The 26,127-nt window shown below is 43.0% G+C and overlaps 3 protein-coding genes across 12 annotated transcripts in view; all 3 read left to right on the top strand.

Annotated features, from left to right (window-relative positions):
• Positions 1–55: 55 nt before the first annotated feature.
• On the top strand, positions 56–9,241 carry kdelr2a (KDEL endoplasmic reticulum protein retention receptor 2a). The gene is made up of 5 exons (XM_010897414.5): positions 56–323; positions 4,920–5,020; positions 6,188–6,346; positions 6,670–6,922; positions 7,845–9,241. Exons 1-5 carry the CDS (start codon positions 233–235, stop codon positions 7,877–7,879), a joined length of 639 nt encoding a protein of 212 aa, XP_010895716.1. The 5' UTR covers positions 56–232; the 3' UTR covers positions 7,880–9,241.
• Positions 7,965–12,442, top strand: LOC117595223 (putative per-hexamer repeat protein 5). The gene is made up of 7 exons (XM_034295135.1): positions 7,965–8,030; positions 9,628–10,032; positions 10,097–11,177; positions 11,347–11,537; positions 11,637–12,115; positions 12,166–12,222; positions 12,322–12,442. Exons 1-7 carry the CDS (start codon positions 7,965–7,967, stop codon positions 12,440–12,442), a joined length of 2,400 nt encoding a protein of 799 aa, XP_034151026.1.
• A 6,821-nt stretch (positions 12,443–19,263) lies between these two features.
• spag9a (sperm associated antigen 9a) overlaps positions 19,264–26,127 on the top strand; it is a 78,193-nt gene continuing 71,329 nt past the window's right edge. For 8 of the 10 annotated variants that reach the window (XM_029123826.2, XM_029123825.2, XM_034295384.1 and 5 more), the window contains exon 1: positions 19,265–19,739. In XM_029123826.2, coding sequence (XP_028979659.2) covers positions 19,440–19,739 — 300 coding nt within the window. In that variant the 5' untranslated portion in view covers positions 19,265–19,439. The other 2 variants (XM_034295382.1, XM_034295385.1) reach the window with 2 other exon arrangements.

Here is a 26,127-nt window from a genome sequence, read left to right as displayed (position 1 = left end):
GTGAGACTTATCCTGAAGCCGGAAGTATAACATAGGACGCGGCCGGTACTTTGAATGCTTTGTAATATCATTTCCCACGCCCCCTTCCACGTCGACTTGCACTCTCGCCATATTTTAAATTGCATCAGGGCATCGTGAAGCCGGGGAAACAATTACATCGGATTAAGTTGTTACAATTGACTTTGTGTGCTTAAAATAGATTTCAGTGAAGGTACAAACTAAAGCTGTAGCAATGAACATCTTCAGGTTAACGGGAGACCTCTCTCACTTGGCTGCTATCATCATTCTCCTCCTTAAAATATGGAAAACCAGGTCGTGTGCTGGTGAGTAGTTACTCTGTAGCTAACTATATCATGTAACTTTCTAAGTTTACTATTTCTTGAATGACTTGCTGATATTTTTGGGGGGTTATATACACTATCTACAGCAGGTTTCAGTTAGTATGATTAGCTAGTTGGCAGTCTGTCAATGTAGTATGTAGCTACCCATCTGCCTTGTTAACTTAGCCTGCCGTAACATACTGTTATTGTATTTGGCTTGCTAACGTTTAGTTCATTTAGATACAGAAAAAAACAAGCAGATTAACAATGGCTATATGATGCAATGTCTTGACCACGTCAGTATTCTAAGCCAGAACTTGTCCTTTCATAAATGTCTTGCAAAACAATGCAAATGTCATAGCTAACTTGTTTTGTAGCTAGCTGAGGAACATTCAGTTCCATACAGGGCTAAATGCTTGCTAGCTATAATTAGCCACTGTAGTCAGCCATTGCTACTTATTGGATTGCTGGGATTTAGCTAGCTAGTACTGTAACAAGAATAAGTTGGTGCTGCTGTGCAGAATAAAACCCGGTTGCAGAAAACAACATACAAAGTAATTGATCAAAATAACATGGATTCATCAGGAAGTTCTGAAGGTTTAAAGACTGTGCCCTTACAGATGAGGGACTTAATATCACATTTTCAGCAATGTAGTCTCGCATTGGACTTCGAAGTTTAACGCAAGGCGTTTGATTGGTCTGACTTCTGACGTGGCATTCTAAAATGTCCCACAGAAGTAACTGCTTTTGTGGCAAGCACGTTAACGTAGACACCACTGTACTGCAAAAATATTTTAATCATAAATTTAATTGAACAGCAAAAATACATGTTTCCTGTATTCATCTACACAATATAATCACGTGTTCAAAGGGAGATTGAAATGATAGAAAATTATTAACCCTCTCATTTTTTACCTAAAGCCTTGGATTTTCAACACATATCCCTTTCCTCACAAGCAACACATTTTCCTTCAAATGTTTAATCCACCCAACACCACTAATTCCTATATGCATAGGTAAATGGTGCTAGCATATGACTCTGTTGTGACGTTTTTATGCATTTTGTAGTTATAAGTTAGTAACCAACCAGAAATTGGTTGAACATCTTTTGACTCATTTTTATAGCTGCAAAAAAGGCAGGTCAGGTTAACTGAGCAAGCTCATAGCTGAATTCAACCTGGCCTATAAAACCACAAAAGAGCTAAAACCCAAGAAAAATGTAATGTCTACAGTTGAACTATTGCTTCAATCTATGATTGTATCTATAACAAAAACCCATCGATGGCTATAGAAATAGCTAAATGGCAATATCCACTATTAATGCATCTCAAATCATGAAGCCAAAATAAAACAGTCTATATAGCAGAGCTTGCTGCACTTTTAAGGCATTTTTTATTTTATTTGGGCCTTTATAGATTTTTTTCCATTGCCATTTCCATTTTTTTCATTGTGGAAATACAAATTCTTATTTGTATTTCCACTGCTGTGGATGTTAGAGGGCTATTTTTAATTTGCAGGACAAATGCTATGGATGTTTTTATGACAAGGACCCATGATGCCTTTTGTGGTGCTTAGCAACAAGCATTTTCAGTATGGAGAAAAGATACAAGTGGCGAATGTTTGTTCATGTGCAGTAGTGCCGACTGAATGGAATAGAGACATCTGATTAACTCAAAATATCATGCATGCGGAGAATGACCCCAGAAAAGATGAGATTATTAAGTGTATAATTAGAGGTAATATAACCTAGTTTAATTTGTCATTGTATTGCTAGCATGCTATTTGTCTTTATTCAAACTTGAAATAAGCACCCATGCCTCTATGTGCGACTAGCTACAGGAAAGTAGCTACGTAGTGTGTATCTCTCTTTGTAGTAACTAGTGTTACAATAGGAGCTATAATAATTTGGGGTATGCTCTGACGCTAGTAATCGTTAGCTAGATGTTGTTTATCAGTCTTCCAAATTGTTCCAAATGTATTGAAATTAGGAAAGTTATTAGTGTTGTTAGGAATTAGATCCAATACAATGTTATGATGTATGCATGTCTGATAAGGCCTGGAGATGGTCAACTCAAAGTATTGACAGCCTTCATGAAATTATGCACAAATAATCTGCACAAATAATCAGAAGAGAGCTGCGTACTTTCATTTCAGCTCAATCATTTCTCAAATACAAAACATTTTCTTTTGATTTTTCTTCCTTTTTTACCCCTGCAAAACAGATATCAAAAGTATTGGCACCTGTGAAAAGTAAAAATGAATAAAACAAAGCAAAGGGGCGTCTGTTATGAAATTCTATGGTTTTTAGTTGGTTTTGTTCTCCAAAAACACTATTGTTGCTTTTTGCCTGCTCTTGTTTCCCTGGGGTATAAATATGAAGTTGCATGCATGTATACTCCCTTTGTTATAATCCCATCATATACAGCTGTCAGCTGAGAGGAGACAAAGGATATATAAAGATAACTGTTGAAAACACCAAAAACATCAGTCAAGTTTCAGTAGTCTGGAACAGTTGCATGTTTTCTGAAAAGATGTGTGTGCGCATATTGCCCCTACAGCATGGGAAGAAAGAGGGTGAGGGAGGCAAGATGAATCCAAGGGGCACAGTTTCCGAACTGCACAGTCTGTAGTACTCTTGGGGGTATCAAGTCTCAAACTCAACTGTTCGATGCCACCTCCATGTCAACAACCTTTTTTTGAAGGTTTGCACAAAAGCACTTACTGAGCCCTACCAACAAATTGCAGTTGGTCTCTTTGGTCATGCACACCATTGGTGACAAAAAGGGGACAGTGTACAAGAAAAAACAACTAAACGCTCTGTAAAATGGTGGTGGATCATTAATGCTTAATGCAATTCAGACCAACTGAATCTGTGGTCTGAATTGAAGAGTGCAGTCCACAAGCGCAAGCCTAAGACTGAAATCAGTAATCTTGAAATGTACTGCATAGAGAAGTTGTCCAAGATCCCTCCAAAAGTGAGCCAAACCTGTCAGACATTACTGTAAGAGGTTCAGTGCTGTTGTCCACTCCAGGGGAAGCTTTATAAAATATTCATTGTACGGGTGCCAGTACTTCTGAAACCTATGTTTTCAGAAAAAAATCATACTACTGATTAAAATGTTGTTTGAAATTACGTGTAATTAAAAGTGCACGGATCCCCCTTATGATTTAGCTGAAAATATGACTTATTTTTGTTATGCATTTATTAAATTCCATGAAGGGTGCCAATACCTATTGAGTTGACTGTATTTCTCTTTCTCTGAGGAACTGTCAGACAGAGGTACTGTAGGGTGTTTTACTTTTAGGGTGAGGGAGAAACTTAACGTACGAACCCACTCCCCTGGAATGGCCGGATCTCCGGGGGGCTCCCCTGGACTGGCCGGATCTCCGGGGGGCTCCCCTGGACTGGCCGGATCTCCGGGGGGCTCCCCTGGACTGGCCGGATCTCCGGGGGGCTCCCCTGGACTGGCCGGATCTCCGGGGGGGCTACCCTGGAATGGCCGGATCTCCGGGGGGGCTCCCCTGGAATGGCCAGAGCTCAGGGAGGCTCTTCTTGAGTTGGGCATCTGAGCTTCTCCAGGGCATCTGCACAGTCCTCACTGTTGCACTGTAGCCAGGAGTGGAGCTCTGACAGTCAGGCATTGTCTTCATGCAGGCCCCGAAGAAGGTTCTTATGGCTTGTCAGCAGGAACACAGAGACACCGCCAGAGACATACGTTCTCTTTTTATCTAGCCTGGAGCTATGCCCGCATCCTGATGGTTTTCTGATCTACCTGGTGTGCGAGTAGACAAAACATGAATCGCATTACTGTGGATGAGCGACATGACTCGTTCAGATTAACCCCGGTCTTGGTTGTGCTTGTTGAACATCAATTTGTCTGTGCCTTATCTTTAGTAATTTCTCTGCAAGTGGCAGAGGTATTAAATGACACAGCTATAAATGTGTATTAACAAATAAAGGAAAAAGCCTACTTTGTCCCAGGGCAGTACTAGGTATCAAGCAAGTCTTAAATGTCTTAACAGTTTCCAGTTCTATGTGACTCCTGCATGACCTTGAAGTTGAGCCATTATTGCCCATTTCATATTGTGGCAGCATGGTTCTGATATGCTTCTTCTTTAGGTGCTCATACATCATTGTCATGATTGTGTGCCACACAAGTTCATGTTTAGCAGCCAACTGTTTTCTTAGAAGTCTTCAAACTAAAATGCAGAACACTTAATGCTGAATACTGGTCATACGCAACTACTTATCTACATTTTTGGTTAGCAATTGCAGCCCTGAAATACTGTATGGCTTACAGAACAATGTTGTGAGATGAGGATTTTAGGGCCTGTTTTGTTAATACAACCTTGTCTGTATAATATATATTATTTGTGTGTACCTCTGTCTTTGTCAATGTTCTACGGTTCTTTATTATGTTGTCTTGTGATTTGTTTTACATTAAATCTCAGTAGCGCAATAAAATATAAAGTTGTTAAATTTATCTACCTGTCTAGTCTGTAATTTCATGTTTTATGTTTTGTGTGGACAGAGAAGATTCGCTCTTGCTTTTGTCTGTAGCTAATGGGGATTTGAATAAAATCCCAAATCTTTTCCAGGTATCTCTGGGAAGAGCCAGATTCTATTTGCTTTGGTCTTCACCACTCGCTACCTGGACCTGCTAACCTCCTTCATCTCCTTCTACAACACCATCATGAAGGTAAGACTGTCAGTCCAACTGCATCACTGTGGAGAGGTGTCCACTAGTGATGGCCAAACGAGGCTTCATTAGCGTTATTTTAGCAGCAGAATATTATGCTGGCAGCGCTCAGATTTTCTTTATCCCAATAAAAGCCATCATTGAAATTTAAAAGGCCATATAGTTAACAATCTGCTCTGTAAAAAAGAACAGACAAGAACAACATGGACTTTAAACATAAAATGACAGACTAGATTGTTAACTATATTGCCTTAATGATGGCTTTTTCTTTTGAGTTAACGCTGCTAGCAAAATATCCTGCTGCTAGAAGAACAGTAATGAAGCCTCGAATGGCCATCACTAGTGTCCACGTCCTTGTCACGGCAAACTGATGATGCCTGAGGGTCTAGCATTAAGTGGTCCAAATTCGAAACAGCGCTACCCGGTGGGAATGGGTGGTTAGATGAACAGGACTACTTTGTCATGTCACACTCAAGCAAATCTTTGCATTAAGGACACCTACAGTGATTTCAGAAAGAAATCCGATTTCTGCACTTTCTCCACATTTTGTTATTGAGGGAATTTATAAATGATTGCATTTTGTACCATCAACCTACATGCAATACCCCATAATGACAAATGGAAAAAACTCAACAAATATACAGTGGGTTTCAACACACATCTAGCATGCTAGCTATGTTAACTACCTTGCTGGCCAGGTGGCTGACCTCCATACCATGCATACCTGCTCTGTATTAACTTGGAAATCTTACTGCAAGATGTAATTGATTCAACAATCATAACATGATAGTTCTGGAAGTTTTTTACTGAACTAAGGCTGGGCGATATGGCCCAAAACTTTTAGTTTCAGAACTACACTAAGCAAAATTTGTGATATCGCAGTGTCAACTATTACATTATTTCCATTAGTCGATTATTTTAAAGAAAAGGTGATATTTATCGAATAATTGCCCAGTCCTATCCTTACTTTCCTACTCTCCATTCCTCCTAACTACAGATGGTATGGATTTAAATGTCATGTTATAATTTGGGCCACACTGAACTTGTTGGAGTTGTCATCATCAACATTGTCATCACCCTATCTTCCTGGGTGATTTCATTCATAAGAAAGATGGCCTAGTTTTAACTATGTTCTCATTCTCCTGTTTGTTCTCCCCTTCTCTTCAGCTGATCTACATTGGTTGTGCCTACGCTACAGTCTACCTGATTTACATGAAGTTCAAGGCCACTTACGATGGTAACCATGACAGCTTCCGGTTGGAGTTCCTGGTTGTTCCTGTAGGGGGCCTTGCCTGTCTGGTCAACCATGACTTCTCTTTCCTGGAGGTTAGGGAACATTACCATGCATAAAAGGCCTATAGAAAGTCAAGCATTTGTTTCTTTTTCAGTTATCTAGGTACAATCCATAATCCACATTTTAAAGGGATTATTTTTTCTTATTGTGAAATGAAATTATAAATTAAACATATATGTATAAAATATAATGAACCTGTCTTCCCCTCCTTGGGTTTATTATTTTGTGTAAGCACCTGTGGCATAGTTAGTCTTTCCATTAACTGCTATCAGTGCTGTGAATGTGTGCTTGAGTCAAGATCTTAAAAATGTATTTCCTTGTTCCTTTATTTCTCTGTGTTCACGCCTCTTGTCAGATCCTGTGGACGTTCTCCATCTACCTGGAGTCTGTTGCCATCCTGCCTCAGCTCTTCATGATCAGTAAGACAGGCGAGGCGGAGACCATAACCACCCACTACCTGTTTTTCCTTGGTCTGTACCGGGCCCTGTACCTTTTCAACTGGATCTGGCGCTTTTACTTCGAGGGTTTCTTTGACATGATTGCCATTGTAGCTGGAGTGGTTCAGACCATCCTTTACTGCGACTTCTTCTACCTTTATGTCACCAAAGGTGAGTGTCCAACCAAATATTTACTTGTCAAACCTCTACTTTTTTGTTTTTATCTGTTTGTTTGCTGTTTGACTTTCGGTCTTAAAGCATTTTCTGTATGAATGGATGTAATCATTTTTCCTGTACATTAGAGCTGCACAATTAATCGAAATCATAATAAAATTGTGTAAGGTCTGAACCGCAAAAAGCTACGATTTAAAGATTATAATGTATTTTTTTACACTCAATAAAAAATTCAAATATATTTATTAAGACTTTTAGAATCCGTTTCACTACTTAAAAATAGTCTTTCCGATAATTATTGAAAAGGTTGGAGCCTGGCAAGCGAACTGATTGTGTCAGTCAAAACATATCTACAAGTGCTTTTACAACATGTCTTCTATGTTTTGCTATTTTAACACAGTAAACAGTTTACAAATGTTTTCCAGCTGTATGTCTCAAATCGATCAATCAAACTATACAATACATTGTTCTGATCACACCTGTCACTCGTCCAATTTATTAAAAGTGGGTTTTACTGACAACCAAAAAACATGATTTTTGAGGAATTCTATCCAATAGGGAAAAATAGATAAATGATTAGATGACTGTTGTATTCTTAAAATTATACAAATTTCTTGATGGCACTATAGCTAATGGAATTATTGGTCGCAAATATAAAAAAAAAAACATAACACGGGGGTCGTAGAGACGCTATATCAGCTTTGCAGGCACTCTGAACAGCAAATTCTAACCAGTCAGAAATAGTAGAGTAGAACAGTAAAACATAAAGGCTGAAAAACATAATTAGAATAGCCTGAATACTGATTTTTTATATTTTTTCATATTGTGCAGCTCTACTCTACATGAAACATATTGCTAGAGAGACACATTTTGCTACATTCAATTTCTCTGATATGCATATTATTACCATGATTTTCAGTGCTAAAAGGAAAGAAGCTGAGCCTGCCAGCGTAAGCCTTTCAAATGGAGACTCCATGTCTCCCAGCAGACTCAGGGCGTGTGGAGATGACATCACAGAAATCCTCTAAACAAGCACAGGATGCCTGAGAGACAGAGTGAATCGAGGGGAAAAACACTAGTCTTCTTCATGAGTAACCTTGAACTGGTAAATGTCAAACCGCTCCAACTGAGCAAGACGTCATCCCAGGTCTTCATGCAGTCTTTGGATATGTGTTTAGCATCTTGCCTTACTTTTTTCATTAAGATAGGAAATGTTTCTTTTTCTTCTTCTTTGTTTTCTGTGTTATAATGGCTCAACATACTTTGTATTGTATTGAATTGGGTTGAACTTGGTAATTAAATGTACAAATGTAAAGTATTTTAAGCAGGATTAGGTTAATTGAAAGAATACCAGTGCCCTTAAAAAGCTGAGAGATGAGGCTGGAGAAATGTAACCACTCTGATATCCATCTATAGATGCAAGGACTGACTGTCCATGATATCAACATTAGTGTAAACCATGTTTTGAAGCAGTAGAGTGTTTGTTTACATTTCATTTTTTATAACATTGGAGTGAAACAAGGTGATATTTTGGGGTTACATTTTTTTGTAACTCCACCCACCCTCGGCCCATATTTGTTTTTACTAATAAATGTACCTTAGTTTTTCGTAGGTACTCTGCTTAACATATATAATTTTGCTCTCATGCAAAGCTTGCTTTTCTTGGATCCCTTTGCAAAACCTCTATTGTTCTTCTGAAATGTCATGTTCAATTTGCTTTTCAAGTGAGTCAAATTTACTTAATTTTCCAAAAACCATCAGTCACTCATCTTGGTGTTTTATTTTGAATATGCATGAAGTTCCAATCTTAATGGTATATCACCTTTTGCATCAGAAACTGAAATTATTTTTTATTGCTTTACACAGGGTCATTCTTGGATGGTTGTCAAACATTTAGTTTTCCATATCACAAAATGGCCTTTGCTTCCCTTTGGTTAAGGTTTTCACAGCATTTGGAATTTTTAGAAAATGTTTGAATTATACTGGGAGGAGGATCAAATCTCTAGTGGCCCCAATACATGGCCATATTTTCTTTAGCTGTTGATAGATGCAGTAATTTCTCAGTGACAGGTAAAAATGCGTAGTTTATTAAAGATGGGGTTGTTGTCTTTAATGTAGGACAGGCTTGAGGAGCAATAGTTTTTTTAGTGTGGATGCATATGAGTTAAATGCTGATGTAAAAAAAAAAAATCTAATGTTCCTGATTAGGAGATCCCTATAGACTTCATGTCTTTCCAGTAGTGTGTTTGTTTTACATTGTATGAAATCCCATGATGCCACCTCACCTCCAATAAATTTTTTTATACAAAACCTTTACATTTTATGTAGTGTCATGTGATTTTCAGGCTGTGTAGGTGAGAGCCTCTTAACCTATTTTCCTGTGATTGTCTGTGTACAGTCAACTAGAAAACAAGGCCAAAACTTGGTAAATACTTAAAATAGCTCATATTATGGTGATGGTCTCCACATTTTTTATACATGTATTAGAAAATGACTTATAAATGTACTGTATCAAGAAACATCCAAACCCCTGAATAATTCTACATTTTTTAATAATCAATTATTATAGAGTGACATGGTTTTATTTCTCTCAGCTCGGCCGGGTACCCGGCTACGGTTACCGCTCTTAGCTCGGCCGGGTACCCGGCTGCGGTTTCTCCTCTCATCTCGGCCGGGTACCCGGCTGCGGTTTCTCCTCTCAGCTCGGCCGGGTAACCGGCTACGGTTTCTTCTCTCAGCTCGGCCGGGTAACCGGCTGCGGTTTCTCCTCTCAGCTCGGCCGGGTAACCGGCTACGGTTTCTCCTCTCAGCTCGGCCGGGTACCCGGCTACGGTTTCTCCTCTCAGCTCGGCCGGGTACCCGGCTACGGTTTCTCCTCTCAGCTCGGCCGGGTAACCGGCTGCGGTTTCTCCTCTCAGCTCGGCCGGGTACCCGGCTGCGGTTTCTCCTCTCAGCTCGGCCGGGTACCCGGCTACGGTTTCTCCTCTCAGCTCGGCCGGGTAACCGGCTACGGTTTCTCCTCTCAGCTCGGCCGGGTACCCGGCTACGGTTTCTCCTCTCATCTCAGCCGGGTACCCGGCTACGGTTGCCGCTCTCAGCTCGGCCGGGTAACCGGCTACGGTTTCTCCTCTCATCTCAGCCCGGGTACCCGGCTGCGGTTTCTCCTCTCAGCTCGGCCGGGTAACCGGCTACGGTTTCTCCTCAGGGCTGCTGCTCTCAGCTCGGCCGGGTAACTCCTCTCAGCTCGGCCGGGTAACCGGCTACGGTTTCTCCTCTCAGCTCGGCCGGGTAACCGGCTACGGTTTCTCCTCTCTGCTCGGCCGGGTAACCGGCTACGGTTTCTCCTCTCAGCTCGGCCGGGTAACCGGCTACAGTTTCTCCTCTCAGCTCGGCCGGGTAACCGGCCAGGGCTGCTGCTCTCAGCTCTGCCGGGTAACCGGCTACGGTTTCTCCTCAGGGCTGCTGCTCTCAGCTCGGCCGGGTAACTCCTCTCAGCTCGGCCGGGTAACCGGCTACGGTTTCTCCTCTCATCTCAGCCGGGTACCCGGCTACGGTTGCCGCTCTCAGCTCGGCCGGGTAACCGGCTACGGTTTCTCCTCTCATCTCAGCCGGGTACCCGGCTGCGGTTTCTCCTCTCAGCTCAGCCGGGTAACCGGCTACGGTTTCTCCTCTCAGCTCGGCCGGGTACTGCTGCTCTCAGCTCGGCCGGGTAACTCCTCTCAGCTCGGCCGGGTAACCGGCTACGGTTTCTCCTCTCAGCTCAGCCGGGTAACCGGCTACGGTTTCTCCTCTCAGCTCGGCCGGGTACTGCCGCTCTCAGCTCGGCCGGGTAACTCCTCTCAGCTCAGCCGGGTAACCGGCTACGGTTTCTCCTCTCAGCTCGGCCGGGTACTGCTGCTCTCAGCTCGGCCGGGTAACTCCTCTCAGCTCGGCCAGGTAACCGGCTACGGTTTCTCCTCTCATCTCAGCCGGGTACCCGGCTGCGGTTTCTCCTCTCAGCTCGGCCGGGTAACCGGCTACGGTTTCTTCTCTCAGCTCAGCCGGGTACCCGGCTACGGTTTCTTCTCTCAGCTCAGCCGGGTACCCGGCTACGGTTTCTCCTCTCAGCTCGGCCGGGTTACCGGCCAGGGCTGCCGCTCTCAGCCTGGCCGGGTAACCGGCTACGGTTTCTCCTCTCAGCTCAGCCGGCCAGGGCTGCTGCTCTCAGCTCGGCCTGGTAACCGGCCTGGGGTGCAGCTCTCAGCTCGGCCTGGTAACAGGCCAGGGTCTCTCCTCTCAGCTGGGCCGGGTAACCGCCTACAGTTTCTCCTCTCAGCTCGGCCGGGTAACCGGCTACGGTTTCTCCTCTCAGCTCGGCCGGGTAACCGGCCAGGGCTGCTGCTCTCAGCTCTGCCGGGTAACCGGCTACGGTTTCTCCTCAGGGCTGCTGCTCTCAGCTCGGCCGGGTAACTCCTCTCAGCTCGGCCGGGTAACCGGCTACGGTTTCTCCTCTCATCTCAGCCGGGTACCCGGCTACGGTTGCCGCTCTCAGCTCGGCCGGGTAACCGGCTACGGTTTCTCCTCTCATCTCAGCCGGGTACCCGGCTGCGGTTTCTCCTCTCAGCTCGGCCGGGTACCCGGCTACGGTTGCCGCTCTTAGCTCGGCCGGGTAACCGGCTACGGTTTCTCCTCTCATCTCGGCCGGGTACCCGGCTGCGGTTTCTCCTCTCAGCTCGGCCGGGTACCCGGCTACGGTTTCTCCTCTCAGCTCGGCCGGGTACCCGGCTGCGGTTTCTCCTCTCAGCTCGGCCGGGTACCCGGCTGCGGTTTCTCCTCTCAGCTCGGCCGGGTACCCGGCTGCGGTTTCTCCTCTCAGCTCGGTCGGGTAACCGGCTACGTTTTCTCCTCTCTGCTCGGCCGGGTAACCGGCTACGGTTTCTCCTCTCTGCTCGGCCGGGTAACCGGCTACGTTTTCTCCTCTCTGCTCGGCCGGGTAACCGGCTACGGTTTCTCCTCTCTGCTCGGCCGGGTAACCGGCTACGGTTTCTCCTCTCAGCTCAGCCGGGTAACCGGCTACGGTTTCTCCTCAGGGCTGCTGCTCTCAGCTCAGCCGGGTAACCGGCTACGTTTTCTCCTCTCAGCTCAGCCGGGTAACCGGCTACGGTTTCTCCTCTCAGCTCGGCCGGGTACTGCCGCTCTCAGCTCGGCCGGGTAACTCCTCTCAGCTCAGCCGGGTAACCGGCTACGGTTTCTCCTCTCAGCTCGGCCGGGTACTGCCGCTCTCAGCTCGGCCGGGTAACTCCTCTCAGCTCGGCCGGGTAACCGGCTACGGTTTCTCCTCTCATCTCAGCCGGGTACCCGGCTGCGGTTTCTCCTCTCAGCTCGGCCGGGTAACCGGCTACGGTTTCTTCTCTCAGCTCAGCCGGGTACCCGGCTACGGTTTCTTCTCTCAGCTCGGCCGGGTACCCGGCTACGGTTTCTCCTCTCAGCTCGGCCGGGTTACCGGCCAGGGCTGCCGCTCTCAGCCTGGCCGGGTAACCGGCTACGGTTTCTCCTCTCAGCTCAGCCGGCCAGGGCTGCTGCTCTCAGCTCGGCCTGGTAACCGGCCAGGGGTGCAGCTCTCAGCTCGGCCTGGTAACCGGCCTGGGGTGCAGCTCTCAGCTCGGCCTGGTAACCGGCCAGTGCTGCTGCTCTCAGCTCGTCCGAGTAACAGGCCAGGGTCTCTCCTCTCAGCTGGGCCGGGTAACCGCCTACAGTTTCTCCTCTCAGCTCGGCCGGGTAACCGGCTACGGTTTCTCCTCTCAGCTGGGCCGGGTAACCGGCCAGGGCTGCTGCTCTCAGCTGGGCCGGGTAACCGGCTACGGTTTCTCCTCTCAGCTCGGCCGTGTAACCCTGTCCGGATATCCGGCTGAGCTCAAAGGAGCAACCCTGGCCGGTTATCTGAGAGCAGCAGCTCTGGCCGGTTATCCGGTTGCTGCTCTCAGCTCGGCCGGAAATATACATAACATTTTTAAGTAGCATCACTTTTTGAAAGAGATGGGTGGGGTGTATCAACAGTATGGTAGAAGTATTGAGTTGTATAGATACCTGAGTGTAATATGCTTATGAATTGTATATCAACTACAAGATCCTCCTATTGATCTAATAGCCCTAAACCATATCGCCCCTGCCTACCTCTCCGACCTTCTTCCATATCAACCAACACACACATTTCGTTCCAGTACTGAAGGCCACCTCATAATCCAAGTCCAAGCTCAAAGGCTTTGGTGACAGGACATTCTCAAGGGTTGCTCCTAGGCTCTGAGACTATCCCCATCTTCCAGCAACACCTCAAGACTCATCTGTTTAAAATAGCCTACCCATAGCCATGCCAAATCCCACACTCTCAATATTCATTGCTTTCTCATAGTATTTCCTTTGTTTCTGTTTGTTTTCTGTTCCATGTCACTTTTGTACAGCGTCTTTGGGTCCCTGAAAAGAGCTATATAAATATAATTTATTATTATTACATACAAAGGAATATTCTAATGCCCATTAAAAATACCTGTAAAGACATCAGAGCATCTGAAAAGTTTGTGTGTGATCAGAATGATCATGGATCATTGTGTAGGTCTTTCGTAGGTCTGCGCTTCACCAGGAAATGGACAATGCTGCAGTTTGTTAATGGGCGATGTGAGTTCTCTGGTCTCTTATGCATTCCCACCTCTCATCCAGCCTACACTGGGCAGAGTTCACTTGGAGAGTTTCCTTGTGGCTCTCCGTTTGTCCAAGGACCTGTGGTACCAGCGTGTGTCCTTCTGCTCAAACAGGCTTGTCGTCTGCCAATCTGGCTGGAGTTGCTTTCCCGAGCTTTAGGTGAGATCCTGCAGCCACGGCACAAGAAATAGACCTATGGGTCTAAGCCCTGGGTGCATATCCTTCTTGGTCCCCGGCCTGCCTCTGAGTGGGACCCAATTTGGCCATTTAAGAGGCCCAGGTACCATCCAAAACCCATTTTTAGCTTCTCCGCCTGGGAGTGTGATGTATGCGTTTGAGTGGCTGTTACTTTCAGGTGATTCCTGGCCTTTACCAAGCCCTTCCCAGGTGTTAGATGCCTTGGTGTCGAGAGACTGAAGTCTCTGCCCTGAGCACCTCAAAAGTCTTTGTGGAGTCCGTCTTCCTTCCCTTTCTGGAAGGCTGAAAGTCAAAGTCTATTCCTTTACCAGATGCACCGAATTAACAGAGTAATTTAGGACAATGAAATTCTTGTGACATGCATCTACGCAGCAAGAATTAAGAAATATATAAAGCACAAATATATATAACAATGTAAACAAGCTGCAATTTCAAAGAGTGTAGAATGGGGAATATGAACAATAGCAAACAAGGCTACATAAAAACACACACCATAGACAATGAGTTTTATTACAATACAACAATTGTATTATAAAAATATACACTCACCTAAAGGATTATTAGGAACACCTGTTCAATTTCTAATTATTGCAATTATCTAATCAACCAATCACATGGCAGTTGCTTCAATGCATTTTGGGGTGTGGTCCTGGTCAAGACAATCTCCTGAACTCCAAACTGAATGTCAGAATGGGAAAGAAAGGTGATTTAAGCAATTTTGAGCGTGGCATGGTTGTTGGTGCCAGACGGATCGGTCTGAGTATTTCACAATCTGCTCAGTTACTGGGATTTTCACGCACAACCATTTCTAGGGTTTACAAAGAATGGTGTAAAAAGGGAAAAACATCCAGTATGCGGCAGTCCTGTGGGCAAAAATGCCTTGTTGATGCTAGAGGTCAGAGGAGAATGGGCCGACTGATTCAAGCTAATAGAAGAGCAACTTTGACTAAAATAACCACTCGTTACAACCGAGGTATGCAGCAAAGCATTTGTGAAGCCACAACATGCACAACCTTGAGGCGGATGGGCTACAACAGCAGAAGACCCCATCGGGTACTACTCATCTCCACTACAAATAGGAAAAAGAGGCTACAATTTGCACGAGCTCACCAAAATTGAACAGTTGAAGACTGGAAGAATGTTGCCTGGTCTGATGAGTCTGGATTTCTGTTGAGACATCCAGATGGTAGAGTCAGAATTTGGCGTAAACAGAATGAGAACATGGATCCATCATGCCTTGTTACCACTGTGCAGGCTGCTGGTGGTGGTGTAATGGTGTGGGGGATGTTTTCTTGGCACACTTTAGGCCCCTTAGTGCCAATTGGGCATCGTTTAAATGCCATGGCATACCTGAGCATTGTTTCTGACCATGTCCATCCCTTTATGACCACCATGTACCCATCCTCTGATGGCTACTTCCAGCAGGATAATGCACCATGTCACAAAGCTCGAATCATTTCAAATTGGTTTCTTGAACATGACAATGAGTTCACTGTACTGAAATGGCCCCCACAGTCACCAGATCTCAACCCAATAGAGCGTCTTTGGGATGTGGTGGAACGGGAGCTTCGTGCCCTGGATGTGCATCCCACAAATCTCCATCAACTGCAAGATGCTATCCTATCAATATGGGCCAGCATTTCTAAAGAAGGCTTTCAGCACCTTGTTGAATCAATGCCACGTAGAATTTAGGCAGTTCTGGAGGCGAAAAGGGGGTCAAACACAGTATTAGTATGGTGTTCCTAATAATCCTTTAGGTGAGTGTATATACAGCTCAGGAACAAATTAAGAGACCACTGCAAAATCATCAGTTTCTCTGGTTTTACTATTCATAGGTATGTGTTTGAGTAAAATGCATTTTTTTGTTTTATTCTATAATCTACTGACAACATTACTCCCAAATTCCAAATAAAAACATTGTTATTTAGAGTATTTATTTGTGGAAAACAACAACTGGTCAAAAGAAACAAAAATATAAGCATTGTTTTCAGACCTCAAATAATACAAAGAAAACAAATTAATATACATTTTTCAAAAACAAAATACTGATGTTTTAACTTAGTAAGTTTTCAGAAATCAATATTTGGTGAAATTAACCAGATTTTTTATCACAGCATTCATGTGTATTGGCATGCACCAATCAATCAATCAATCAAATGTATTTATAAAGCCCTTTTTACAACAGCAGTTGTCACAAAGTGCTTTACAGAGACACCCGGCCCTAAACCCCAAGGAGCAAACAACAGCAGTGTTGAATTTCAGTGGCTAGAAAAAACTCCCTAAGAAGGACGAATTTTAGGAAGAAACCTAGAGGGGACCCAGGCTGACCAGTCCTCTTCTGGCTGTGCCGGGTGAGATATTAAGAGTCCAATTGGAATAATTAATACATTTCTCTGGGCTAAATCCAGAGGCTATTTGATTTTAGACTAGGTCAGAAGTATGACCAGGTTGACAAGGACAGGGACAGCAACAGGCCCCCCAAACCAGGTAATCCGCAGGTGTGGACCAGGACCTCATCTCCTCCTAAAATTTAAAACTGGAGGAAACTGAGAAAAGTTAGAAGTGCATTCCTCATAACCCCCAGCACAATAATATAGCAGTGTAACACCTTGGAACTGAGACGGGGGGGGTCCGGCGACACTGTGGCCTTACCCGGGGGAGGCCCCGGACAGGGCCCAACAGGCAGGAAATCAATCCACCCACATTGCCAGGCATCAAACAAAAGGGACACCCACCAACCGCAAACCCCCTGAATGAGGGCCGAGTATTGCCAGCAGCGTACAGCCCAATTGCACAAGTGCGCAACAGAGTCAACAACAAGCCAGTGACTCTTCCCCCGAAAGGCATTGGAGGGAGGGCATCCCAGTGGCGACGAGAGATCACATGGCAAGACAGCAAAGGTGGACAGTATCTAGCCTACTGGTCACCTTCACACCCCCGGGCCAGACTACAACTAATTATAAATGAGTTTTTAGTAGACACTTGAAAGTTTGCACTGAGTTTGCATTTCTAACCTTAATTGGCAGATCATTCCACAGTAGTGGAGCTCTATGAGAAAAGGCCCTGCCGCCAGCTGTTTTAGAAATTCTAGGTACAATTAAAAGGCCTGCATCTTGCGATCGTAAGTTAAGTGTAGGTATGTATGGCTGGATCATTTCAGCAAGGTAAGTAGGAGCAATTCCATGTATTGATTTATAGGTTAAGAGTAAAACCTTAAAATCAGCCCTAACCCTAACAGGCAGCCAGTGTAAGGATGCTAGGACAGGAGTAATGTGTTCAAATTTTTTTGTTCTAGTTAGGATTCTAGCAGCCGTGTGTAGCACTAATTGAAGTTTATTTATTAATTTGTCTGGATAACCAGAGAGAAGAGCTTTGCAGTAATCTAGTCTAGAAGTAACGAAAGCATGGATAAATGTTTCTGCATCCGTTTTTGATAGAAAGTTTCTAATTTTTGCAATGTTTCTAAGATGAAAATAAGAAACTCTTGAGACATATTTGATATGTTCTTCAAAGGAGAGGTCAGGGTCAAGGGTAACGCCTAGGTTTTTTACAGTTTTTTTGGGATATGACCATGCAGCCGTCGAGGTTCACAGTGAGATCTGCTAACAATGCTCTTTGTTTTTTGGGTCCTAAAACAAGCATTTCTGTTTTCCTTGACTTTAAGAGCAAGACATTTTCTGTCATCCACTTCCTAATATCTGAAACGCATGCTTCCAAAGAAGCTAATTTAGGGGCTTCTCCATGCTTCATTGAAATATATAACTGTGTGTCATCAGCATAACAATGAAAGTTTACATTGTGATTTCGGATTACATCACCCATAGGTATATAGTGAAAACAATAATACCAAGACACATGAACCCACATTGCTGTTAGGTGACTTTATGCCACTCCTGGCACAAAAATGCAAGGAGCTTGGCTTTGTTTGATGGCTTGTGACCATCCATCTTCTCTTGATCAAATTCTAAATGTTTCCAATGGGGTTCAGGTCTAGAGATTGGGCTGGCCATGACAGGTTCTTGATCTTGTGGTCTTCCATCCACACCTTGATTGACCTGGCTGTGTGGTATGGAGCATTGTCCTGTTGGAAAGAACAGTTCTCAGAGTTGGGGAACAATGTCAGAGCAGAAGGAAGTAAGTGTTCTTTCAGGATAATCTTGTACTTGATTCTTGATTCATGCGTCTTTCACAAAGACAAATCTGCCCTATTCCAGTCTTGCTGAAGCATCCCCAGATCATCATCGATCCTCCACCAAATTTCACAGTGGGTGTGAGACACTGTGGCTTGTAGGCCTCTCCAGGTCTCCATCTAACCATTAGACGACCAGGTGTTGTGCAAAGCTGAAAATTTGACTCGTCAGAGAAAATGACCTTATTCCATTCCTCTACGGTACAATCCTTATGGTCTTTTGCAAACTTCAGCCTGGCTCTTCTTTGCTTCTCATTGATGAAGGGCTTTTTTCTAGCTTTGCACGTCTTCAGCCCTGCCCCTAGGAGCCTGTTTCAAACCGTCCTCGTCGTGTACTTCAACCCAGCTGCTGTTTGCCATTCTTTTTGTAGGTCACTTGATGTCATCCTGTGGATGTTGAGTGACATCCGAATGAGTTGACGGTCATCTCGGTCAGCGGACAGTCGTTTTCGCCATCTGCCAGTCTGTAGCTTTGTTGTCCCCAATGTCTGTTGCTTGACCTTGTTCTTATGAACCGCCGTCAATGGAATTTTCAGGATGGAAGCAACCTGACGCTCACTGTATCCCTCGTCATGCTGAATAGTTATTTTTTTTATTCAAATTACCTTTGAGGTACTACTTGCACTGTGTTTGCCATCCAGCTAGTCCTATTGCAAGATGATAGTGATGACCACATCAGTTGTTTTTATACTTTTCCTCATTAAATTAGATTTGATTCAGGAAATCACCTAATCAGTACATCATTAATTAAAATGAGGTGTGCTTGTGTTGGAATTTAACAGACACTGGAATGGGTGCCATACGTGTTAATTGCTGATTTAAGAAAAAATAGGAGTTGTATACAATTTTTTATATATAAATTGTGGTTTAATAGAATTATTACATCATTTACTTAAAGAACAATTCTAGGAATTCTATTACGCTACAATTTAAATTAATTATCTTACCTACTGCATTTTTATTACGTACGCATGTGATTGGTCAACAACTCAGCTGTTGAGGGAAGACAAAACCCGAGAAAAAAAAAAAAATGTAATTCAAGGCTTCCAGGGCTAGGCTTCTATGTGAAGCTAGCCACAATAAAGATTTGCTACCACAGTAGAATCGTATGTTTAAGAGCGTTAGTAAAATGACCATTAGGTGATGTTAAATGTTTTTTTTCTGTGCTTGTCCCACGTTTCCTATTTTAAAATGAACCAAGTATCCTTTATTCCACTTTTAAATTTGGACTTTTATTTAGAAGTTGACACACAAATTCCACTTGTGGCTAATCCTTATTCTGGCTAGCTTCACATAGATATAGGGAGGGACTATATCAAGGATATTGCCTTTTCAATTTGAACGGCTTTCTTAGGTAATACGCATTGGATTTTCGTTGAGAAAATACCAGAATTCATTGTGGCGGGGTAAGAGGAAATTCGCAGGGTCTATTTGTTCAAGAAAGGCAAGAAAATGGAGTTAGAGGACGGAGTAGTGTACCAGGACGAACCCGGGACATCGGCTGTGATGTCGGAGCGGGTGTCCGGCCTGGCCAACTCCATTTACCGCGAGTTCGAGAGACTAATAGGAAAATACGACGAGGACGTGGTGAAAGAACTGATGCCACTCGTCGTTGCTGTGTTGGAGAACTTGGATTCAGTATTCGCGGAAAATCAGGAGCAAGAAGTGGACCTAGAACTGTTAAAGGAGGACAACGAACAGCTCATCACTCAGTATGAACGGGAGAAAGCACTGAGGAAACATGCAGAGGAGGTGAGCCAGGCAGAAAACCGGGAGAAGGAGAGATAGAGGGAGAAAGAGAGGGAGGACATTGACAGCGGATTTTGTAACGTTGCCTCGTTGCAAAGCCACGCAAGCCAGTTTTTCATCACCAAAGCGACTGATGTAGAACATGCACGTGGTGCAACGTTGTCAACAAGGGGTGCCTGCGAGGCTATAATAGTCTTGGTCGTCTTGAGCAATGAAAGCCACGTTACCCGATGTCTGCTTCTCAGTCAGATTCATGCTAATACTAGCATACACGTCCGTGGTGGATTCATAACCTAAATTTCATAATAATGCGCTTAAACCAAGGATGTAGAACGATTTTTATGGTAAATAATGACGTCATTGTATCTCAATCAAAGTTTGATCCAAGCTTTCTACAGAGATGTTGGCTATTGAATACTGGCCTATTATTTTGTGGGCGTAAGCAAGGTCTGTTTACGCCCACATAGACTATTGTCTTATAACATATTCAAAATTCACCTAAGTAGACCATCACTGTTACATTTCTCACGTTTTACAACTGAAACTTCCACATTTAATTTAATTTGAGTAACACTATGTAACACAATTTTTGTTCCTGGGTGGTAAGTGTTATTTCTCCATTGCTTATGCCTAAAAGTGTAGAAAATCATTCCTCACAAACTTTGCTTTTGAGACCAGGACAGTGATATTTAGATTCCAATGAGAAAACCTACGAATTTGTCAGAAAAAAAAAAACATACGAATACAAATGAACATATATTTATACCAAAGTAATACAAAAATTACTACAAAGGATTTAGAATTCGTTTTTCGAGATTTATGATTATACTGTCAATCACTTTCAGGAATCAGCCCCCAAATGTAGTCTCCCATAATTTTCTCGTTACTGTACTTGGTAGCAGTGTTCAAAGTCCTGAATATTCTGGTGGAAGCACTCGCCTTGCTCCTTCAATTTTGCTGCCATGTTCTTGAATTTATCAAGATGAGCATCAAGGATATGGACTTTGAGGGACATGCTACTGCCCATTGTGCTGTAGAGTCTCAACCAGCTCCACATAGTTTCCGGCCTTGTAATTGCCCAGGAAGCCCCGAACCACTGCAACAAAGCTGTTCCAAGCTGCTGTCTCCTTACTAGTGAGCTTCTAGGGAAATTCATTGCAATCCAGGATCTTCTTTATCTGTGGTCTGACGAAGACATCGGCTTTGCCCTTTGCCTCAGACAGCTTAGGGAAGAAGTTTCTTCCCTAAGCCTTCTAGTACTCTCAAAATAAGTTTTGAAGGTACTTGAAGGCTGCCGACTCCTTATTTAGAGCTCTGACAAATTGTTTTAATAAGGACCAATTTGATGTGCAGTGGTTGCCACCAGCACCTTCCACCAGCACCAGTGGCTCCCACCTTAAGTTGTTCCTCCCCACAGAGAACTCTGCTGTGGCCAGCCCCGCCTGTGGTAGTGCACCTTGGTGTCCTTGGTGTCCCTGCTGTCCCAAAGGCAAAGATAGCAGGGAAACTAGGTAAAATCGCCTTGAAGACCCATCAGGAATGCCATCATTTTTAAGTCTCTTATGACCTCCCAGCCGAACTCATCACACTTCAAGGCATCCAGCAAGGTCTTGATGGTGTTGAAATCCTGTATTTATACTAATATTTATATTACTGGAAAGTTCTAGAAAGTTCTAGAATTTACTCCGAGTTTACTCAGCACTGAATCCATCTGGAATGTTCTGGAAAAAAGGTACATTTCTAAATATCACTGTCCTGGTCACAAAAGCAAAGTTTTGGGGGAATAATAGCCATTTTCTATACTTTTGATGCATAAGCAATTAGGAAATAACACTTACTACATAGGAACCAAAAACTTGTTACAGTGTTATGAATAAACCATTTGGCCTATCTGATTCATATGTTAGACCGGTTTAGTTGTGATATAATTTTGGCTAGTAAACTACAACCTTTTGTGATAAGTGATATTCTTCATTTCATAAACCTAATAGCAAGTGATGTTTTTATGCCACGAAAGGCAGTGCCACCAGCTAACTTAGTACCATGTTGTTTTAAAAGTTGTACTGGTTAAAGCACAATTTTATAAGGCTCTGTTAGATCGGGACAGGGTCCATTTGCTATAAAACAGTTATGCTACTGAAAATTATAGTCTCAAACAGTCCTTTTAAAGCTTGCTTAATAATGAAATCCATTGCAGTAGTGAATTCCAGGCATGTGCTTTTTGTATATTCTGTTCATATGTAAAAATGTTGATTCTGATTGAATGCATGAATGTGAGTGCCCATTTCACTTGTTTTTTCTTGATTACAATGAGAACCACAATAGAAACAAGTATTGGACTAACGATAAATCAGGGGCCTTTTCTAGTCCATCGACTATCAACCATGTTCCATTGGTCTCTCTGATAATCCCTCTATATGGAATATCCAAGTGCACCCTCTAGTGTTGACTCTGAAAATTGTTGTCCGACCACCATCAGGACATAACTATTTAATCCATCAGGACATATCTACTTAAGCTGTGAATATTTGTAGCAAGCTTAAAGCTAGCTCATTCACTACTGTCCTGGAGTAAAGTAAAAATTATTGTATTAAGAAATTGACGAGTTGTCGCACTGACCAAAATTGATGTTTTGTTGTATTTACTAGGAACGTGCCTGGTATGTTGGCAATAAATACGTTTGCTAGTAGCTAGGTAGGCAGCTAGCTATGTGACCTGTTAGCAAATATTAGCTATGATAACTTACCCAACTCTTTTAGTGGGCTATTAACAAACTTGCTTCTCTAGTTAGGTGAAAGTGGTTGTACTATTTTGGAGAGCTAAGTAGCCAGCTTGCTGATCATCATTTTGAATGTTCACCTTTTGATTTGTTTTGTACTTAGTGTCTGCTAATCTGTCGAGCCACCGTTGTATACGTCCATTGGCTGTAGGTCGTCGGAATAAACTATTGAAAAGTAATATGGAAAGAAGTCAGACCATATAAACCCCTAATGCTGTGTGTGTGAGTGTGTGTGCCTGGGTTCATTCGTTCTAATTCTCACTATGGGCAGATTGAGTCCACTGGACAGAATGGGCATTGTTGTTTAATCTTTAGCTAGATCAAGATGTTACTAAGGTATCAGAGAGATAAACTGCCATCATTCTGGTTATAGTTTTGAAGATTCACCATTTTGACAACAAGCCATTTGATTTGTGATGTATTGTCTGCTGATCTCACCAGCGACGGTTGTTTACATACATTTATTTTTAATAGTCAAATAAGATGCTTATTGTAATATGGAAAGAAGAATGTGTTTTAAAATGCCTCAAAGTGTGACAGTGATTGTGTAGACCACGAAAGGTGTGTGTGTGTCTTTGTGTTCTCCATAGGGGAAGATTCAGTCAACTATTCAGAAAGTGTATCATTGTTTAATAATTAGTTTTTAAGTCCTTAGGTATTGGTAGATAATTTTTTACATGTTTGTGATTTGCTAGAATATGACATTGCAATTGAGCTGCTAGTTCACAGCAGTCGAAGAGTGTGCAATGTTTGGACATTGTAGTGAGGATAGCAGGCAACAGAATATAAGTGAAACAAACAAGATGTTAAAATTCATAGTCACATTCTATACCATTGTAGCTTTTGGAACAAGTTACATCTTGCCCATTACTTGACTGATGGCTAAAGTAGCCAATTGCAAAGTTAGGTGTTTTGAACATTTGTTTTGGCTTAGTTGTTAGAGCAGCATTCTGACAGAAATATATTCTCTTTGGGCTTATTTTACAATACTGTTAAATTGACTTCATTTAAGGAAATGTTTATTTCTTTTCCTCATACTTTGGCACCAACGTTTTGTAATTATATTTCATGGAATATCTGTATTAAGCATCGGCAATTCGCATCCTTAAAAAAATATGAATATAATTGGCCTAGAAACATGCATATTGCCAAGAAACTAGCCTTTGGACATTGTTTTCACAACCTCAATAGTTTGTGGTGTGTGGTATATGTTGCCTGACAACATATACCCGTCCCTAAACAATATTATGACTTGTCTGCTCCTCTTCTTCCCTTACCAAACCAGACCGGTATAGTACTAGCTAGTCCAGGGAGGTTTAGGGTGGGAAGGATAGTACTGCGAGTGTCGATAAGGAGTGTAAGGAGATGTCTACTGGTTGTTTTGCTTATTTGAACTCAAGTAGCACTGTAGAAATCATACATATTGCCCCATTAAATGGTCAAATAAATCAAATCTAGTAGGATACTGTGTTATTTTAGGGCCTTTATTGGTAGCAGTGTATGTTTATAAACCAGGGTCATACACTCGACCCAGGGTGATACGCTAATCCCATGGTCATACGCTAATCCCATGGTCATACGCTAATCCCATGGTCATACGCTAATCCCATGGTCATACGCTAATCCCATGGTCATACGCTAATCCCATGGGTCATACGCTAAACCCAGGGTCATACGCTAAACCCAGGGTCATACGCTAAACCCAGGGTCATACGCTAAACCCAGGGTCATACACTAAACCCAGGGTCATACACTAGACAACGGCCTCCTTTCAATGAACGCATCCTTGCGCTACCAGATGGCTTAAACTCTTTTACAGGAGTGTGGTCATTTGCTAGGTACTTTTGAACAAACTGTGTGTTTTCTTAAAAAAACTAAAGCGGAAGCGCCAATGATGCAATACTGTAATACATAGTAGCAATCAAAAATAAATATGCTGAAGCATGTGGTTTCCTCTTATTTATCCTAATGGGCTAATCATTACCTAGATCCCAAATGGGATATTTGACATTTGAAGTTAGCATCTTATGATACATTGCTTTGTCCCATAAATGTTGTATAAATAGTGAAAATCTTTTGAGACTATTGGTTAGGGTAACTTGGGGTAAAATGCCTCTACCTGTACTTCTCACAGAAATGTCTTCATGTCACCATATTTACCCCAACACATTCTTTGTTTTCCATTTATCATGCTCAACTTAACATTACATAAACTTTTTTTGAGTTACTCCCCAAAAATATATGTTGAGGAATGGTGATGCGTTTTACCTAGCTCAACCTAGTCTGTCTTGACTAAAGCCACATAGAGGCAGGCTATTGTAACCCATCCATAAGGGGGCTGCACTTACTGAAGTCCAGGCAAAACCATTGAAAGTGTTTATGAAAACCTTGGTACACATTAACATTTATGAGATTTTCAAGTCTCATGTTATTGAATAAAACATTCCTAATTACACCGTGATGGGCAAAGTACAGACGAAGTACACAGACACACGCGCTCCTGACAGAATATGCTGTCCCCTGTCTCAGAAGCAGCAGGTGACGTGACTCAGCAGTTTCACAACTGCTCATCGGATGGAGAGAAGAGAGGATGAGAGAGACTAGAGGAGAGAACGAGGTCAGGTTAGGAAAGACAGAACACTTATAAGGACAGGACAAGAGTGGAAAGGAGGAGAGGACAGAAGAGGAGAGACAAGACACTGGCCCTTTACAGTATGAATGACTTTCATGCTCTTTTACAACAATCCCACTGATCTTCGTATCACCCTTAAGAAATAATAATTGACATTACTACTTAATAATGTTTAATATGCTCAGAATCACAGTGTGAGAATATAGTTCCTTATTCTGCATCAGGCTTTAACTGATGGGTATGTGTCATAACTACTGCCTTCTGTATAGATATAAATGTATAGATATATACAGTATCTCACAAATCTCACCAGTAATCCATGTCCTTAGTCTGCTGGTCTTCAGCGAACTGTTTGCAGGCTTTGTTGTACATCTTTAAAACTGGCTTCCTTCTGGGATGACAGCCATGCAGACCAATTTGATGCAGTGTGTGGTGTATGGTCTGAGCACTGACAGGCTGACCCCCCACCCCATCAACCTCTGCAGCAATGCTGGCAGCACTCATACGTCTATTTCCCAAAGACAACCTCTTGATATGACGCTGAGCACGTGCACATTTACTTCTTTGGTCGACCATGGCGGGGCCTGTTCTGAGTGGAACCTGTCCTGTTAAACCGCTGTATGTTCTTGGCCACCGTGCTGTTGCTCAGTTTCAGGGTCTTGGCTAATTGGGCCCAATTTGGACATTTTACCTTAGGGGTGTACTCACTTTTGTTGCCAGCGGTTTAGACATTAATGGCTGTGTGTGGAGTTATTTTAAGGGGACAGCAAATTTACACTGTTATACAAGCTGTACACTCACTACTTTACATTGTAGCAAAGTGTCCATTCTGCAGTGTTGTCACATGAAAAGATATAATCAAGTATTTGCAAAAATGTGAGGGGTGTACCCACTTTTGTGAGATACTGTATAGAGCGGCTCAGCTCCAGGATGGGGTGTAAAGAGGCATTTTAAATCCATCATGGGGCACAAGTTTGCTT

Source organism: Esox lucius, chromosome 11 (assembly GCF_011004845.1).
Source record: "Esox lucius isolate fEsoLuc1 chromosome 11, fEsoLuc1.pri, whole genome shotgun sequence".
NCBI lineage: Eukaryota > Metazoa > Chordata > Actinopteri > Esociformes > Esocidae > Esox > Esox lucius.
The sequence above is the reverse complement of the archived record's forward strand: the minus strand, read 5'-3'. Positions and strand labels throughout refer to the sequence as shown.

Coding starts and splice junctions, on each gene's coding strand:
- kdelr2a (XM_010897414.5), top strand. CDS start 233: ATGAACATCTTCAGGTTAACGGGAGACCTCTCTCACTTGGCTGCTATC. Junction 324..4,919: donor GAAAACCAGGTCGTGTGCTG/GTGAGTAGTTAC, acceptor AATCTTTTCCAG/GTATCTCTGGGAAGAGCCAG. Junction 6,347..6,669: donor ATGACTTCTCTTTCCTGGAG/GTTAGGGAACAT, acceptor GCCTCTTGTCAG/ATCCTGTGGACGTTCTCCAT.
- LOC117595223 (XM_034295135.1), top strand. CDS start 7,965: ATGCCTGAGAGACAGAGTGAATCGAGGGGAAAAACACTAGTCTTCTTC. Junction 10,033..10,096: donor GCCGCTCTCAGCTCGGCCGG/GTAACCGGCTAC, acceptor TTCTCCTCTCAG/CTCGGCCGGGTAACCGGCTA. Junction 12,223..12,321: donor ACTCCTCTCAGCTCGGCCGG/GTAACCGGCTAC, acceptor TTCTTCTCTCAG/CTCAGCCGGGTACCCGGCTA.